Raw genomic sequence first — 20,163 nt, 5'->3', positions numbered from 1 at the left:
CACTTGAAGATAAAACTGGTGACAGAGATGATAATCACAATGGCAGTAATAATGACATCCAGAAAGATGAAAAAGAAAATGGAATCATCCTTTTGTTTATGGGACTCAGATTGGTCTACAGTAGGTCTCTTTATAATCTTTACCCTTTCTCACCACTCATCTTCTCTGCGTGCTTCAGTGTATGCTTGTCGGGAAAATATGTGCTTTGCTTTCTGTTAAGCTGAAATCTTCAGTGGAAGAAAAATCTCTTAATAATATGGAAAATTATTTAAAGTTACTAAGTATTACCAAAAATACCTAGTCCCTAATGTTACTGAAGGTATAAATTAAAGAAGGCACAATTTAGATATTTTTATGTTCTGAGTATCTAAACTGATATTCAGTTATAGAACAAGCATCATCCTCCAACATGATGAACTCTAAATGGAATTGAAAGTCAAAACTCTTTAACACTATGTTACAAAGGATGAGGAGAGAGGAAGGAAAGCTTAACAATCTGTCTATCATTCACAAAGGAAAAGAATAAAAATTTTCAGTACCAATATCTAGGGGCTCATGTGAGAGCAACTTTTTTCCTGAGTCATAACTAAATATTTCTGCATTTTTAAAAAATATTTTTTAGTTGTTGATAGACCTTTATTTCATTTATTCATATGCAGTGCTGAGAATCAAACCCACTTCTTCACACATGCTAAGTAAGTGTGTTACCACTTAGCCCCGACCCCAGTCCCATATTTCTGCATTTTTAAAGAAGAAGAAATATTATAATAATTAGTATGGAGACACATAGAAACTGGCTACGTTTCTTGATGAACATAGAATGTCTCATAATCATCAGAAGCCTCAATGAGGAGGCTTATATTTTGGATAAGGAAATGGCATAAGCTGTCTGTTTTCCAAATCCAGTATCTTTCTACAATTGCAGAAAAGAGAACAAAAATCACGTTTATTTCATCATTGCTTAATTCCGAATGCTCTTCTTACCCAGTATCTTGCTGATGTTGGAGTTGTGCATGTCAGGAAAGGCTTGAAGAATTTTCCTCCGCTCATCTTTAGCCCATACCATGAAGGCATTCATTGGACGCTTTATGTGGGGTTCATTGCTACCACGCCCCCTGGATTCCCTATAAATTCTTGACTCTGAAACTCCAGCACTTCCTAAAAAACAGGGAACATCACGTCATGTCAGTGTTAAAACTCTTGGCAACTCTCTTTCTTGCATTACTGTTTTTTAGTCTATTAAAATATCTGAAAACAAAAAGTACTTCTGATAATGGTACTTCCAGTTCTTAAGACAGATGCTTGTTTATGAAGTTTTTATGATAAGCCTTGTGGTAGAAAATATTGTATTTGTAATTTTAGTCTATTTCTAATATGTTTTCCCTTTCTCTCAATGAACCATAGACATTCACCATTTACTTTCAAAAACTCACAAAAGAAGCTGTAATATATGATTTGTGATGCAATATAAAGAGAAAATACTTAGATCAATAGGCATGACAGTACTGCAGAAATATTAAAAATGTAAAGAAGCTGACAAAACTGTGAAATACTAATCCATGTGGCACGATGGATTATTAAAGTTGAGAATATGTTTTTGCTAAAGAGTGTTAGAACTATAGTACTCGTATTCTTTCTTCTCTCTGAGGTTACATAAACAAAAACATATAAGCTAGAGAGAATTTCAAGGTATCAATACGATATAGATGTTGCCTTTTAGTGTGCTTGGCTTTTCTTTAAAATTATGTGCTAATATATGCATGAAGCATGTTGATATAGCAGTGATAGTCTGTCCCCCCAAAAGATTTTTGAAAATTGTAGTTGAAAGAACAAATTAATAACTGTATTACTATGGTTTCTTAAGAAGTCTATAGTTACATCCTTAAGATACAAATAGTATCTATAGAATATTATATATACAAATATGCATATATATGTATATATAATTTTTTCCTTTGAATATTCCCCCTAACATCTGAAGTTATCCAGAGAGACTCACTGGCAGTTACATTTCAATTAGTAAGATTCACTGATGATAAAGCACATCCCACAAGTCACACTGAAATCCTTGGAAGCTGCATCTACTCCTCTTGCCTTCTGGGACATCTTAGAATAGTTTCTGCAGAGTAAACAGCTTCCAAGGTACTTGAGTTCAGGCAATGAAAATAAGGAGAGCCAGAAAGAATGAAGAATTCTGACACTAGATTTCCCCTGGTTATCATTACAAAAGAGGGAGAAAAACTTAAAATACTCTGTGGATTTCCAGAAACTTGTATTATTAATGAAAAGAAGCATCACTGTTATTTTCTTCTTTCATATTCTTCTTTCTTTTCTTAATTTGAATAGGAAACAAACCCAAATCACCTAGACTTGAAGACTTGAAGAGCATCAAAAAAAAAAAAAAAGCAATATGCATATCCATTGGTAGAATTTCTCATTATTTCTTATTTATAACATGCTCTTTGGTCTGGAAAATATTCTTCATACAAGCACTTAACAAATAACAGCAACAAAAACTTTGATGTTTTAATGCTGGTTGCAATGGGTATATTTTACCATGCTAATGCAACTTAAAATTTATGAAATGTGTTATTACGAGCAATTGTCTTTTTATTGACAAAAATGAGTGCTAATATATGGCAACATCTTTCTAAAATGGATTTGTAACTAGCGAATGATCATTTGCACATCTGCCTTTTCTTGTTCCTATACCTTACAGCAACATAAGCAATAAAAGGAACAGTATGTGACTTCGACAAATTGAAACAAGCTCTTTACATTTACTCAGGCCAGGTTTATCAAAGCCTGGTGAAGTAGAAAACAGAAGGAAATTGTTTGGATATATTAGAGAAGTTTGGCTAGTCCTGGGATGGTGCACACCTTGACAATCAGGTAGAATTAGCCCAAGCACAGAGCAGACGGCTATGTTGTTGGGAGTTTGTGGGACCCTCTCTCTTCTACTGTGTGCAGTGACTGGCTTGCCCTGATGCAGTCTTTGCTACCTGCAGGGAACTTCCTCTGCAATGGCAGCAAAATAGAGGGCTGTGCCACCAAAATAGAGGTATGCCACCTAACATTAGAGACAGATCACCAGACAGGGAACTGTATAAGGGAAACAGCACTGCCTTCTTTTTCCTTCTTTGCTGTGCAATTTATTAGTTGTCACTGTGGGTGTTTGGAATGTTCAGAGATGACACAAACCTGAGGTATAGAAAGGAAGCATGAAGTTGTGTGACTGAGTAGACAGGCCTTTTGACTGTGGTAGAGAGAATCAGTGGGCAGGACTTCAAAATGCAAAGAACTATCCTGAAAATGTCCTCTGAACCAAGTATTCATGTCATGGTTTGACAAATGGAAACTGAAAAATGAGCTGACAGATACAAATTTCCAAAAAGTTTGGGGCAAAAGAAGTAAGGATATGACAGACAGGGTAGTAGTGATTAAGGGTGTTTGCTTTAGAATCATGCCATCTTGAATCTACATCCTACCTCTGACATTTAGAGCCCTGCGTCCTTGGAAAAAGAATGATTCTGAACTCCGAGGGCTGATCTCTTTATCTGTAAAAGTACTTTTAGGTTGTGGTAGGCCTTAACCAGGATGATCTATGGAAAGCACTCCGTGGACTGCTTGGTACACAGGAATTGCTCGGTACATGTGAAGCATCTATTGTATCAGGTATGAAATGCCTTGTCTATTTTTTAGCAGTTTTAATTGACACTAAATACTCCTGTACATTATTGAAATAGATATGAATTATTTTCACAAACCATCAGAATCTCCACTCATATTGAAATCCATCATTGCATGGCTAAATTTTCCTTCTTCATTCTGCTTAACTGCCAGTTGCTGAGTCAGACTTTCCAGTGTTGTTTTTTCCTTTAAAAAGAAATTGAAAATGGGAGGTCAGTCTGGGAGTAATAATTATTTGGAGGCTTTTTCCCCCACTGGACCACATATAATACAATAGCTTCTGGAAGGGATGGGATTTTGGCTTATTCACCTGTGAATGTTCAGTACATTATACTGTGGTGATTAAAGAAAATGAATAGCAGGATTTTTGAAGGAACCATGATTCTTATAAACCCTATGAAGTCTTGGCTTTTGGGTTTGGTATGCCTAAATGAGATATGCTGGGATTCTTGGAGACAACCTTCCCAAATCACAAAATGTGCATAGAAATTTCACAGAAGCAACCTGTTCTACATTTCCAATGCCTGTTTTTTTTTAGCCAGACAGTAGAAGTACAGGAGTGGCATGGGGCCCAGAGAAAGTCTTCCAATAGTCAGGTGACCAAATGTAGAAACATAATTCACAGTAGTGCCCTCTGGTTGCCATCTCCCTAAATGCCATCTGCATTTCTCATGCAAGGGTAATGAAGACATTTAAATATTCATTGCTAATTGCTTGTCAAGTCTCTGTACATCCAATGTGAGTGCCTGCTACTTGGACCACAATTTGATTTGGATTGCTAAGCCAAAATATTGAGTTGGCGAATTATTTGAGATACAAATATACCAAAATTAGATCTGCAAAGACATCAAGTCATTTAAAAGCATGCAGTGTATGATTTGCATTCATGGAGAACAAGGCATTACAAACTAAATTCTGTTCAAGGAAAATATAGTGCTTAATCTAAGCCACATAAGATATTAAATTGCTTCCAAATTGAGAGATTGGGTGACTTTAAGAACTGAAAAAGCATACAATGAAAGGTTGATGCTTTTTCTTGAACTTTCCAGCATTACTCTCAGGATGATGTGGTTCAAAATAGTTTTAAGAAAAGCATTTATTTGGATCTCATAACATTTGCTCAAATTTCTTTATAACACTCTTCATCACATTTTCTGAGGAACATGGACATGAATTGTACTAGTGAACTACATACACTGCAGAACAGCTATTGATGCAATAATGTATTCAAAGAAAATAATCAAGTATTTGAGATAATTGTATTACAGGTAAAGAGCCTAACTCATGTTCTCACCAAGAACTAATAGGACATTGACATCCTTAATATAATACATTCTTTATCTCTGTAAAATCTGTGACAATACTATAATTGTACCAACTAGATAAAAATTTCTCTAAAGTCACTGGCCTTGAAACTCCTGTGCTCTATTCATCAAAGTCTGTACATAGTTTAATAGAAAAATATTTTTAATTGTCAATCAGTATACAATGCAGTAGGGGAACAAAAATAGTTTATGCTAACTTTATTTCTATAGAATTATGTGGTATTAACGTAGAAATTAGTTAGACATTTAAAATGAAGAATCTGGCCCAATTTGTTTTGGGTTGGCATTTTTAGCAGTTTAATATCTTCTGGATACCTTTTGCTGAGAGAGTCTGCTCTCTATTCACCTGAGCTCAAGAGCTCCAAGGACACTAGCTTAACAGACTCTTTCTAGTAAATGTAGCTGTTAAAATAAAAGACAGTTACATTAAAAAAAAAAAAACCCACATTCCATCAACATGATCTGACATTCCCTGGGTCAATGAAGACTGTACTGTACTTTCTTTGGGGAATGTGCCGGGCATGGATCACCTCTCAAGTTTTGATTTAACAGTGTATAGGGAAATAATACTACATATTTTCTAGAGAATACTTCATTCTGAAGAAAAAAATTTCAAGAAGAAATAGCAAAATAAAGGCAATAGGCATAGAAAAGGAATAAAATGTTAAGTGTCTTCTTTTGAGTTCATAGCTCTATGGATTTTGTGCCATTTTACCAAGAGGCTAAATTAACAAATGATGAGAGGGGAAGTTGCAATCAGTTTTTATAATAAGTAACCTCTAACTACCTACCTCTAAAGCACATAGCATAATAAAATGATTCAATTAGCTGCCCAAAAGTGGAGCTTATGGTACTTCTCAAGGCAATGTCAGTGGGAGACAGTGGAAATTAACATGGTAAACTGTGCTTTTGTACGACCCTTTGTATAACGATTCTCAGGCATGTGAATGGGGAAAAAAGGAGAGGTAATTGAAGAAAATGGAGAATATGTGATGTGCCTTTAAACAAAACACATCACAACAACATATAAATACAAATGGTGCCATTGCTACATTTTAGAAAAACTGGTGGACAATAAATTCAAAAGACATAAAGAAACTGATGCAAGGAAGAGGAGATAAAAATCACCCAAGTGGAAAATAATGTCCATATAATTCCATATCAAAAGTGATCCTAGAAAGTTTATCATACAATTCTTATGTAAGAGGTAGATATGAATTTACATGTAGCTCAAAGCCTGGATAGCATATTGAGTCACCAAAAGAATGGATTGGATTTAAGCATAGTTCTCAATAGTTAAATTCAAGCTATTCAAGAGTGTTAGAAAGAAACAATCACATATTATTAAACTCATGCTGATATACTTGAACTATTCCTCTCACCCATTCATTTTAGTCCCCAATCCTCAGTAATTCTCTCCCCCAAAGTATCTATCTATGTACTGTCATCTCTAAAACTCTACCATTCATGATTCTGTTCTTTGCTCTATATAGTTCCTTATGCAAAAGCCTCTTTTCATATATCTAATACCACTTGATATGAAAATACTTTGATTCTCAAATATCCTATAATGAAATCCCTCCTAAATAGAGACAGTTGAAAGGTAGTAGATGGCAGGTGGAAGGGAATAGGTGGGAAAATGTTGAAAATGGGCCAAAGAAAGTGAGCATGACCATGGGAGAAACAGAAATATTGATGGGACAGGTAACAATCTTTGCCAGCTTTATAATCTTGGCTCCACTAGCTCTTATAAAAATCACATTAGTCAATAATTTGTCCAAAAAAATTTGTGCCACATGCCTCCATTTTTAAGGTCAATGTTCTAAAACACAACCCAACTTAACACACTTTCTGCACTCAGTACTATTAAAATGATGATCCAACATGGACAAATTTGTTAGCCTTCTCTTCCCTACCTTCTCTGTATTAGAAAGAAAGCAAAAATTAAAGAAAAATAAACACATTAAAAGGAATTCTTGGGCTGGGGATGTGGCTCAAGCGGTAACGCACTCGCCTGGCATGCGAGGGGTGCTGGGTTCAATCCTCAGCACCACATAAAATAAAGATGTTGTGTCCACAGAAAACTGAAAAATAAATATTAAAAAAGTTCTCTCTCTCTCTCTCTCTCTCTCTCTCTCTCTCTCTCTCTCTCTTTCTTCTCTCTCTTAAAAAGAAAAAAAAAGGAATTCTTGCCAAAATTTGGAACTTCTCTGAGTAATCTCAGAATAGAGGGCACAAAGAGATTAATTACTATGAAATAGTTAAAATTAGAGTATTTGGGATTTATAAATAAAGGCCAAATAAAAAGTCCTAGTGGCTTTCTTTCTTAAATGAAAACTGGTAGTTGGTTATCAAACAGATTTCCTTTGGAAACATGAGTCCTATCTGGAGTATCTAATCTTATACAACTCTGTAGGTTTGCTAAGATCAAGGAGGTCAAGCTCATTAGTACTTGAAAAATCTTCTGGCCCTATGTTGACTTCAACAAAAATCCAATGAATTTGTATCTCATTTATAGAAGAAAAGATAGTTGTGGGTTATACAATTTCTTGGGCTCAAATGAGTAATTCTGACCCTCAATACCCAAAGAGTTACTATTAATGTCCTAATTGGGGAATATAGCAACTGGACTTTGGCATATCAAGTCACTTGCAAAATGGAAAATAGCATGTATATTGTTTGCATGAAGTACAAGGCTAGGGTGGGAATCAACAAGGAGAGACAAGAGACATCTAAAGACGTGCACAATTGGTTGATTCTGGTCATGTATAGAAGTGGTCAGTATAGAGTCATACCTAAGCCACAACTATTTTGAGTTTCAAAAAGCTACAAGGATTAAAAGGGAAAGGACATATTTGTGTTAAAAAAATAATGGGTTTTGGCTTTAGGAATTGCACATATCAACCAAACTATGCCATATGTATTAGCCATATCAATTTAGACAAATCAATTAACTTCCCTGAGTCCCAGAATCCTAATATGTAAAATGGGGTTTGAATATATGATATATTCTTATGAGTTTGCAAACATTTAAGATAGGTATGGTTTTAATATTAGAAAAAATAATTCAATGGGGAAATTTAAAAGACAAATATCATTCCTAACATAGAGGGATTAGAGGAATAGTTCAATTCAAATATTGAGTTCTCTATTATGGTAATGATTCTGTATAATCTATGGCTAGGATAAGAGACAAATATGAATTACAAACAATAATTTTAGTAGCAACTTTCAAAATTTCTGAGTGTTTTTCCCTCTTGTCTATCATCTACTAAAATATATTTGATCATTTTATTTATATATTTTTTCTGTTTCATACTCAAGCATGATGAGTTCCAGTTCCATAATATAAATCTCATACATATATGTAAAATGAACATATTTCCTATTCTATTACTTCAACATATACCCAAAACAAAACACCCCACAAAACCCCCAAACCTAAAAATTAACTGTTTGTAAAGGCTCAAATAGACAACCTAAGAGCATATTTCACAGAAGAGTCAAAATAAAGGAACACACAAACTATACCTGAGAGGAGGTAGATATCTCCTCAGTTACCTAATCCTAAATTAAACATGCATGTGTAGGTGGTTGTTCTATAACTCCTCGAAATTGGGATTCGTAAAAGTGATGAGATTTGCTCTCCACCAGGCACACATACACACACAGAGTGATGGGCTGTGGATCAGCTATCATAATGGACATCCCTGAAATAAAGCTCTCAAAGCTATAAAACTCATAAAAAGCACATGCATGAAATGACAGAAGAGAGTGTGACTGTCAAATGTTGACTCAGTAACAGTTAAACCCCTTCTGGCTGCACTTTTTTATGGTCTCTTACTATACTAATGGCACAGGGAAGAAGAAAGAAACAAAAAAGGAATTTACCCTCCAAATATGTGAACCTCACAGACCACCAAAGAGGATGAAAGATTATTTACAATGTCAGAATGATTAATCAGCTGGAGATTTTATTCATCACCTGAGTTAAACATAAAGAAACAAGGTATATGACCACCCCTCAACCTCCCAAATTTATTCTTGCTTACTGATATCTCTATTTTTCTGAAAATAATAATCCACCCACATAATCTTATAGCACAAGTGGGAGAAAAGGTTTTCTTTAATTTATGTATAAATTATATATAAATATATATACACAAACATTCACCCACAAAGAAATAAACTCTTTCCTTCAACTTCAATAAAAATGCAAGTTAAGGAAATCTTGCTAATTTTACCCTGGTCAAATATGAATTTATCCACTAGAAAATCCATAGAAACTCTGGAATCTGGTATCCTTGAGGAATATTTTTCCAATCATTTTTTTTATCAGACAATCACAGGGGTCTCTGAACTAAGGGGTTTAAAAGGTCCATTTATGTCTTCTCTCCAGTTATCCACAAAATTAGCCCTATAAAATTCTGATGTTGTTTTTCCTTATAAATCCAGAGATTACCCTCCTGAATTAAACCCATAATTTTGTCCCACAATCTAATTTTCTTTTATGAAATTTAGTAGCCAGCTTCATGAGAAGTTTCTTGAAGTATAGTTTACTATAGCAAAACTTCTTAGGAGCATAGTTTCACCAGAAATCTGATCAAAGTGAAATATATGGACAGATCATGTTTTCTTAGGAAGTAGTATGAAGTTGAAGATATATGGGATAGTTTGGAAAGAAACACAGTTTTAACAAATTCAGCAGTCTTACTCTAAATGAATAATTTTATAAGACAGTAATATAACCTGTGGATAAAATTTATGAATCCTATTAGTCATTATTTTGAAAATGTAAAACAGCAAATTGAGTATATTCAAATGGAAAAAGCAGATTCACTGATGAATGATAAAATTACAAATTATCCTTCTCTTGATACATTCAGCATTTGCATTTCTTCTTCTCTAATATACTTTGCCACCTTTCCCCTATACATTTCTATTACTTTCCCCATCTGTTCCATGGACAGATTCCTTCCTTCCTCCTCAGTAATATAGAAACTTCACACCTAGGCAAACTATGATATTGTATTTGTCGATTTTCTTTCTTTTTTATTTATCATTTTTGAGGAGTTGATTATAAAGGGGAAGAATCATTCAAAAGTTGATGCTGAATAACTAATTTCACTTTTCATAAAGAGAGAAATGTAAGCAACAATGACATGAGCACTTAACATGTATTCCAGAAAAAGATAGAAATAACTGCTACAAAGATTTCTTGAAGCACTTTGGTAGAGAATGTGATAAGAAGAAGCTAGAATGGATCCACTCAGGAAAATATTACAATGTCCTTGTCTTTTTTTTTTTTTTTCTGTAGGAAATGGAACGCAGACCATTGAGCAACCAAACTAAATGACAAAAATTGTTTGGACTTGACTCACATTTGGATTACTCTATCAATATCCTTGTTGTCATGATGGGAAAATTATAAAGGACCCTGAAAAAGTGTTTTAGAATGGGAAGAGAAGATAAACAATAGCTGTCTTAAATCTCTTAAGAACCTCTGAGTTTAAGAAGAACTAAGACCTGTTATTTGTTAAATAGAAACAGAATTTGACCATATGTAGCCAAGAGATAGAACAATGATCAAAGGTTATGAATTATCAGGTAGGAGATAATGAGTCAGGGGCTGGGTTTGTGGCTCAGTGGTAGAGCACTTGCCTCGCACATGTGAAGTACTGGGTTTGATCCTCAGAAGCACATAAAAAATAAATAAAGATATTGTGTCCATCTACAACTAAAAAAAAAAAAAGATAATGAATCACCAGAGGAAATGTAATCCCACAGAGCTGTCTATCCAATGAATACGCTGCCTCAGGAAGTAAGAAATTTCATCTTCCTGGAGGTTTTCAAGTATTGGCCCTATGACTACCTGCCTGGCATATCAGACATACTGAAGAGGCAATTCAACAACAGATGATAGGTCAGATGGAAGGCCCTTTTAATTTTCTTTCAAACCTACAATTCCATGATTTTATGTCCTATTTGACTGAACTCCATAAAACAGACTTGAAATATTTGGCACAAATGTATAAAACTGCATATTTTCTCTATAAATGACAATTCCCTCAAAAGTTGTTAATTAATAAGCTTCAATACTTCAAGCCACTTCATTGATAATTGAGAGTTTCATAATCATTTTGTTAAATTCAAAGAAGATATTTCAAATTATGAAAAACAAAACAAATGATAGTTATTCAGATATATTTTGGGAGGAGACTGTCCCCAAACAATCAGACTTACAGATTCAGGTACTTTGTAAAAGGTACAATTATGTCCAAATTCAACATGACTAATTTAGTCCTTGAAAAAGGAACCACTGGCATGCAGAGGAAGAAGTCATTATGGCCTGGGTGTGGAGTGTTCAGAAAAGCCACCAAAAGGAATGTGTGGAAACAAATAACTCACAAAGCAGGCACACATGAATAGTGTCATGGCAAAACACAAGCCAGGCCCTCTTGCTTATTTGTCATTGCAGTGCTTATGGTGTGTACATGTGGGGAGGGCAGCAGAGCAAAGAAAATGAAGACTTGGGATTTCGAGTGTTTGTATATGTGGTCAGGATTCAACCAACGCCTACAAAAACCTTTGCTGTTCTTTCTCACTAGGGTAGACACACATACTTTGTACACTGAGTCAAATTGGAAGAATTAATGTGAGAAAAATAGGAGGCCAACAAAGAAAAGTAATAGAATTCCTAACGGACACAGGATGTCCAATAGGTGGGGGGACTGCATAAATGTAAACAGAAAACCAGAATGTTGCCTGATAATTGTTCCATAAACAATGGGTAATGTGGTTACTGAGCCTCAGAAATATATAGGATTTTTCTCTTTAATTTTTCCTTTGCAGGGAATAAAAGCCATAAAATTGTCAGCATTCTTACAAATGTAGCCTTGGTAGCCAGTACTTACTTCATTTAAATAAATCGAACAGGACTATTTTAAAGAGTCATGACTTGGTTCAGAGCTGCTAGGTCTGACAAATAGAAACAGGCACAACAGGGTTATGGTTCACTTTTCAATTATCCCTGGTAGTTTTAGGTGAAGAGAGAGAAAAAAGATAGACCAGAATAGATATTTAAAATCTCATTTTAATGAACAACTAAAACATCATTCCATGTTTTATCAGAACTGCTAGGAGAAGCAGAGGAAAGAAGATTGGGTATATTTCTCTATGCTTTCCCTGTTCATTCCTTATTGAAGGGTGAGGGAGTCAAACTAGGAAAAAATTAGGGAAAAAATATACAAATTTTGGAGAGGTTGATGGCTTAAATGAGACTTTTGTGATAGTCTCAGAAATGTGCTAAAGAATACACATGCCTAACTCTGGTCACAAGCTCATCAAATAGGCACTGGGTTACTTTCTTCATGTTCTCCTCCGTGATCCTTTAGAAAACAGTCTGGACTTGGAGCCAGAGGACCTAGATCAAAAATCTGATCTACCATTTAAATTCCTCTAATGTCAAATTTCAGGATTTTTTTTTTTAAGAAAAAAGTAACACAAAGACTATACTCTGATACTTACATTAGGAAATTGAAATATGATGTAAAAGCCCAAAAACTCTTAAAGTACAAAATAAATATTAATAGTCTTTATTGCTGCTATGACTCATAGGCATAAAAAATGTCTTTCTCAATTATAAAAGAGGAGAAAGGAGTGCTGGGAATGGTTCAATATTATTAGCAATTATTATTGCTAATAATAATTTGGTAATTATTCCTTTGAAATAAATGCTAAATTTAGAATATTTAAATATTTAAATGTGACTTTTAGTTCATATTGTAAATAGCTTGGAAAAACATGATACTAGAGGATATGATACATCTACCAAATATAAGGGAATAATTGAGAACAATTCTATGTCAGAGCAGAGTCTTACTATGCAATTTTTGTAAAGAAGCAATTTGATCTTGAGGAATAGAAATGGATCAATGGAAAGAGGAAGGAAAAAAAAATTCTGACAGGCTACATTCATAAAAAAAATTCTTCTGGTCCAATAACAAAAATGAGTCTTATAGAAACTTCAGAAAATCTAGAAATGTGGCAACAGAGATGTCAATGCACAGCCCCATAACCTTGACATAACTATTGTTCACATTTTATTGAATATTCTTTTAGTCTTTTACCTATGCACTGTGGAAATATACTTCTAAAATAGCTAGACTATGCTTTACTTAGTGTTTTCCTTTCTTTAAGGAAACACTATTGTTAGGAGATACCCATATCCTTAGATGAAGAGACATTTTCACTCATCAGAGAGGCCTGTGGGTGTCTCTGGAAGCCCACTTTGGCATGCCCTATGAGTCTCATTTTATTGGACCATCCTGCACTAACCCCTCTACCAGAATGATGTAAAGAACACAAGACTCTCTGTTTGAAAACATGCACAGCTTTTCTAGGCTTGAAAATTAAACCATAAAAAGTTTACTGAAAAAAAAAAAAAAAAAAAAAACCTTTAAAAAGCTCCTTAAAAACTCACACCATAATTGCTCCCCACCAAGCGTGGGCACTTGCTAGCTGCAAGTAGTGGCACTGTGACAAATGTAGCAAAACTGAAAGCGGGCTATACTAAGAGAAAGAAAAAGTCTTCCACTGGCCATCTGTGAAAATAAGGCATGTGGCCATTAAATGCAGAGGCTGTAAATATACACAAACTCCATGAAGCAAATGGCAAAAAAGGACTAAACTTCAAGCTCAAACAAATCAAAATGTTTAATGCATAGTTACCACTGCTGGACGAAAACAGCTCTGATCTTTGCAGTCTGCAAACTCGGCATGTATTTCAATTAAATACCCCCAAAAAGGAAAGAAAGAAAAAGAAAGAAATGAAAAGACATAGAAGAAAACAGTCTGGAACAAAAGGCTATAGACAGACTATGCTCAATTTCGAGAAACAAACAGCCCCTTTAACTTGCACCAGCCTGTCGAGAATGTCGATTGGAATTATTGAAAGACTGACATATAGAGTGATGGATGGGTGATGACATAATACTTATTTGCCTTTTTGTCATGGTTTTTGAAAACTGGCTGCTCTGTGCTGATAATATTCACCAAGGGGTTTCCTCTTCCCCTCCATCCCATAAGAAGTGTTCCCTAGCTAAGATACTCAGAATTAAGAAGGTTTCATGAATGAAAAACAAAAGGAAAGAAAACCAAAGGATCAAATGCCAACTGGCATATAAAGAGCTGGTCTAGATTTTCTAATAATTGGTTGCTAGAAAGCAGTCCCATTTTATACATTTTTAGGATAGAGAGACTCTAATAATAAAAAGACAAATATTCAACTTAAGATTCTGTGTATCTTTAAAGTCACCAAATAAATAATTACATGCAAATATAGATATTAAGAATATATACTCACTTTTATACAAATAAATTTTTCAATTAAAATTGAAATATTCTAATTTGTTCCTAGGCAAATCCTAGCCAGAGGATTTAAAAGATTGGGAACTTTTAAAAGACACACATGCCCTATAATATCTCCTGCTTTTCCACAGGGTTGCAATGATCTATCTTATTTATCGCTTCCAAAAGTATTTCCCTACCATGCCTGCCTCCTTTCTGAGGCTCTTCTGATCACTGAAATATGGATTTCAAATTTGACTTATTTGATTCATTTTAACCAGCGGTGATGTTTACAAAAGCCATCTAGAAATCATTAATTGAAGCCTCCTCCACTGAATAGAGAGGCATGAGTTCCTTCATACTCACTTTTTCAAAGCAAAGCCTATAATTCACAATTCCTCGCAGGCCTTCTTATCTAAGGGAAGGAGCATGTGTTAGATAACGCTGAACTAGATGCACTGTGTCAGTTTCCGAAGAGTTAACACCGCTGGCCCCATCCATCAGATGGCCAGTGAAGCATCGAGAAAGAATGATGGATGTAAAATTATTACAGGGCTGCCATCCGATACACTTACTGCCATTTGTAACTAATGCTGGGAACGACACACTTTTTTTCATTATTAAACATCCACATTAAGTCAACATTGGTCACTGTCATTTCATGTTTGGCACTCTGTTAAAGGGAAAGAAAAGGGCTGACAATGGCTGAAAAGAGAGGTTGTAACAGAAGAGATTCCAAGCACCACAGTCATAAAATTTACCTTTGTTTATGAATCGGCCTAAATAATCTGTGAAAGGATTTCTTGTGAATATGTCTGACAAGTAGCCCAAACGAGAAACTGCTATCACTACTGAGTAAATTATTATTTAAAATATACATGTTTTTCCACCAAATTTGCACTTTATCCTATAGAAATTTACAAAGAATTTTCCTTAAACCTGAAAAGAAAGACATTCTCCTAGCAATTATTTTCAATTTTAGATGAATTCATAACATGTGTGCTTGCTTATATTCCAGGTACACTGTAGGCAAATAATGTTTGGTGAATAAATTTTCTACCTTATGAAATATATGCATACATTTGCATGCTTATTTCTGTGAGTGGCATCTGTTTAAAATAAGAAAGCAAGCCATCTTAACATGTATAGAGCATGTGTGTGAACACACATTTGTATATTTAAAATGTCATCAAGCAATGTTTTCCTATGCATATGCTTGTAAGTCATTTAATTCTTTGTGAACTGCGACATGGTATAAGGCTCTGGACACATAATGGTGGAAAAGCCAAAGGTAGCTAGACCGCAATGATTAGGAAACAAATAAAACAACTCAGTTTCTTGAAGGCTGAGATTTTATATCATTTTTATAATGCAGTTGTGTCTATTGCCTTTTCCTACCCCAAATGTCATTCTGGTCTTTCTTCCCTACTTTTTATCTCAAGATATCCCCTTGACCTCAGGGAAGATAATTTATTTAATTCATTTACATAAAATAATCTGCCATCAATTTTGGTCTTTTTTTCTCTTTGGCCAGGAATTTCCTTAAAAACGTTCACATATTCAGTTCCAGCCTATGAGTTGTTGGTGGAAACCAGTTATCTAGAGGTAATAAAACATTCCCATGTGAATCAAGGCTGAATTTAGCAAAGAGAAAACTCCTTTATTCCAAGTCAGCCTGCCCTCAGGTGGGTGAGATAGCTGTATGATCAGCAACAATTTTGTGACTCAGAAAAACCAATAAAGTCACAGAGATTTCAACCATGAGATTATTGAGTTGATGGACTAAGGCCACCAACCTCCAACTACTGAACTTTGTTATGTGATAACGATTAAGCACTGTTTAAGCTATCGTATTTAGACTGCCTAATGCAATCTAAAAGAGATATTTCTAACAGATAGGGCTGTAAAGGCACAGTCTTTCCATAAGGCTACATTTGCAATGAGGTAAATCAGCTGGGAAACTTCTGGTCTATTCCACGTTTCAGTTGCATGCGCTGGGTCCTCATTGCTTTAACTAACACTGCCTGGTAGGTTCAGAACACCAAAACTGAGGTTAGATGATTGTCTATTAGGTATAGATCCCTTCAAACACAAGGTCTGGAACCTGCTACACAGTTGGCCCTACAGTCAAAATTATGTCATTTGGGTGTTAATGAAGTAAAGTGAGTATTTTTTAACAAAACAAATATATGAGAGTCTTCTTTCTATTCCTTCCTACCTGAGAAGCTTACTTTTTCATCCATAACACTGGGATTAGTGTTACAGTGTTATCTGTAACCGAGCTGTGATGAAAGATAACATTACTTGAATACACAATCAGTCTATAATTAACCAGCAATGACAATTATAAATAACACTATGTCCCAGAGTTTCCAAGAAACCTGACACACACAGTTCTTGGGTTTGTTGAAACACTTCCAAGAAAAGTAAAGAAGTGAAAAATCTTTTAGAAGTCTTCAATTAAAATGTGTTTCAGTAAAAATGACTTTCATGATGTTTTGGTCCATATCACTGGAAAAACATTTGTCCCTATCTTCACACCTCTAATTGTTTTCACTGTCCAATTACAGCTTTTCAGAATTAAGACCTTTGAGTTGGGACAACCATGCTGGCTTTTTGAGATGTGAGGAAGAATTAAAGTGTACAAGGTTTGTGCACCCCAGAAAACAGATTTCCACTATAGGATTTTAATTATCTGTATCTCAGGTCATGCTATTGTGCATCTTTTAGACTGATCTAAAGTACCAGGATGGACTTCTTTTCTCTCCTTTTTCCTTTATCTAGCTCCTTTTTTTTTTTCCTGCTGTGTCTCCCTCAGTCTTTATCTTTCACATTCTTTACAGGTTTAGAAAGTTATGAGTATTATTTTAGATAGAAAAATGTCCTTTTGGGGGGGACTCAAATGATATGAGAAGATAATAGTGCAAAATATTAAAATAATTTATCATATATTCTGTTTGTCTTTCCTCAAGAACTATGAAGCAAAATTTCAAACCAATTACTGATCTGCATTTGCACTGGGTCTGGATAAAGCTGAATGATTATAAAAATCTGAAAGAAGGTAGGTATTAGGAGAATAACAGCACAATATGCATAGCAATGTTTCTTTCTGTGGGAGAATATGTATCACTTTTGTCATCACACATATATAACTGATTATGCTAAGAAACGAGTGCTCTTTATTCAGTCCTGACAGGCTCACTCACATAAATATGTAAAACAGTCAAAATAATAATTTGATTTAAACTGTAAGCTGTATAAAAATGGAGACCATATTTTCTAGTTCAAAAACCACACCTCCAGGGTTGCACAGACATACCTAGTTGAACAGGAAGGAGGAACCACAAACCTTGGTAAGACCTGCTTCAAAGAGTAGCCATGATCTTAATTCATTCTCAGATGCCAGAGTCACAGGAGGGACGAGCTAATTCAGATCTTTCAGTGGAGAAGTTGTACTTACATGAGGGTCTGTCAGACTATTACAATAGTTGAACTGCTTCATTTGCAAAATTTTAGTTTTTCTCTTAAAAACCAATAAAAACGTGAGTTTGGGATTTAATTCAACTACATGCAAAGTACATGCTAAAGAGACTTAGGAATACAATCTTCTCAAGAATACAGACATCTTAATTGGCCAATAGATATTGGCAGGTATGACTTCAAAATAGATTTATTTGTTGAAGTAGTTTTAACTCCACAAAAAGAGAAAGGAATATTGAAGCTGTAGCTTTCAACAAAGGCAACTCTCACTCTTGCAACCCAAATTAGAGGTGCTAATCAAGGAAATAAAATAAAGTATGTTTGTGGAGGTGGACAAGAAGTGGAAAAAGGTCCCCTTACAATGGCCAAGTATGGAATAAAGTAAATGCAGATGGTTCCACTCCTGTTACTTAATCAAAAGGCCGCACAGAGTCACTGGAGCCAGCATAAAGTCATGCGTTAGAACAACAGCTGATCTGTATTAGAGAAGATTAACTCACAGTGCCATGGTGGAGGGCCCAGGATTATTTTATGTACTTCCATTGCCTTACAAGCCGTCAGCACAATTATTGCCCTCCGATGTGAATGACTGATCTGTAACCACAGCTAAACAGCATGCTGCTTAGGGGCCTAGGAGCTTCATGAAGATGAATTTCCATACCATCAAAGTGCTTTTAATGGGCTCCCTGATCCAACCACAAGGCCTGTTTTGCAAGTATATAGAACTCAGGATGAAGGCTTCCTGTCCAAAAGGATTTGGTCGGTTGTCACTTGACAATTCCCAGCCAGCACAGGGGAGGAGAGGGGGGAGATAGGTAGAGTTGTCTCTGCTTTGGAGGATTAAAAAAAAAAAAAAGGGTACAGATGCTTGCTGAATGCAACCAACTGCTGTATCCACAGCTGAATTCAATGCGCTTAACAAATAACGGCAATTTAGCTATGCTTGCGAGGAATAGCTTGAGTCACTTTGCATTAGCATCTGGCTGAGTGTTAAACTCATTTCTACATGGGGAGCACAGACAAGGAATTTCTGTTCAAGCATCCTTTCAAGAATGTTTAAATATTTGAATATAAATTCCTTTATGCTTGCTATCATTCCTTCTTAGAGCTGTCACTTTGCTTTTCCCTTTCTCTTCTGGTGCTTAGCTAGAAAAATTTTGGGTCCTCCTCACTGCACCGATGTCACACTTCTTAGAAGGCTGAAAGGGATGTCTCCTGACCCATGCTTTGCTCTCCCCTCTGGAAACAGAGCAGAATTGAAATTGTATCTCCATCCTAAATTTTACCCATGTAAGAACTCAAGAAAAAAGGAGCTGTGACCCTCCATGTCACCTGCACTATGCAGATTGCTCCCTGCCTACTGATAGTGCATTTACTTCCATATAAAAGCTGGGAAACCAGCTACCTATCCAAATTAGCAATCTGTTCATTCTGAACAATTTTGTTTGGCTCATACACTTCCCATGATGATGAACTTCCAAGTTATTGCTAAGTAGCCAATCATTTTCCCCCTTATCTACTACAGGGGATTCAGTAACATTTTACGATTTCCATTCAAAACATCAAATATTACCAAAGAGGTACCCCATTTTAAGGCTTCTATAATTGCCTACATTTCTTTCTGTGTAAAATACAACTTATAGGGCTGGGGTTTGTGGCTCAGGGGTAGATCACTCGCCTAGCACATGCAAGATTCTCAGCACCACATAAAAATAAATAAATAAAATAAAGATATTGTATCCAACTACAAGTAAAAAAAAATACAATGTATGCTTAAACAAAACAGGTTAAAATCATTACAGCTCAGACAAATTCAGAAGTTTCACTAACTTGAAGTGTAATAAATAATGTCAAAAATTTTTAAAGCACATTTTGTTTCATGATACAAATGTTCCAGTTGTGCAGCTGCCCAACCCTTGACAGTGCTTTGCACTGGAAACATTATGACAAGCTCAGGATCTACATACTTAGAATATGAGCACGGGTATCATCCAAGCTTATGCTGATTAAAGAAGATTCAGCATTTTCAAATCCAGCTCATCCTCAAATACAAGTTAAGCATCTCTGTAAAGCAAAACTTTCACTCAGGCTCAGATATTTCAAATGCCACTTAATTTTAATACAAACTGGCGGTATAAAAGTGGATATCAATTGTCAATAAAGTTTGGAGATGGATAAAGAGAATTATAACTCTTCCCATTTCCAGATGGTTTAGATTAAGATGGGCCTGGGGACTTGTGCATTGATGGAGAGAAAACAGGCGGGAGGGAGAACCATCATGCTGAGGATGGTAGATTAAAGAAAAGCAAAAAAGAAAGAA

General features: G+C 35.2%; 1 protein-coding gene across 23 annotated transcripts in view; it reads right to left on the bottom strand.

Moving 5' to 3' along the window:
• Sox5 (SRY-box transcription factor 5) overlaps window positions 1-20,163 on the bottom strand; it is a 960,217-nt gene that overhangs the window by 11,600 nt on the left and 928,454 nt on the right. For all 23 annotated transcript variants that reach the window (XM_071610082.1, XM_071610083.1, XM_071610079.1 and 20 more), the window contains 2 exons: window positions 3,768-3,876; window positions 985-1,158 (listed from right to left, as the gene is read on the bottom strand). In XM_071610082.1, coding sequence (XP_071466183.1) covers window positions 985-1,158; window positions 3,768-3,876 — 283 coding nt within the window. The remainder of the gene's footprint in view (window positions 1-984; window positions 1,159-3,767; window positions 3,877-20,163) is intronic.

This window comes from Marmota flaviventris, chromosome 3 (genome assembly GCF_047511675.1).
Source record: "Marmota flaviventris isolate mMarFla1 chromosome 3, mMarFla1.hap1, whole genome shotgun sequence".
NCBI lineage: Eukaryota > Metazoa > Chordata > Mammalia > Rodentia > Sciuridae > Marmota > Marmota flaviventris.
Note: the sequence above shows the minus strand (reverse complement) of the source record. Positions and strands in the feature narration are given on the sequence as shown.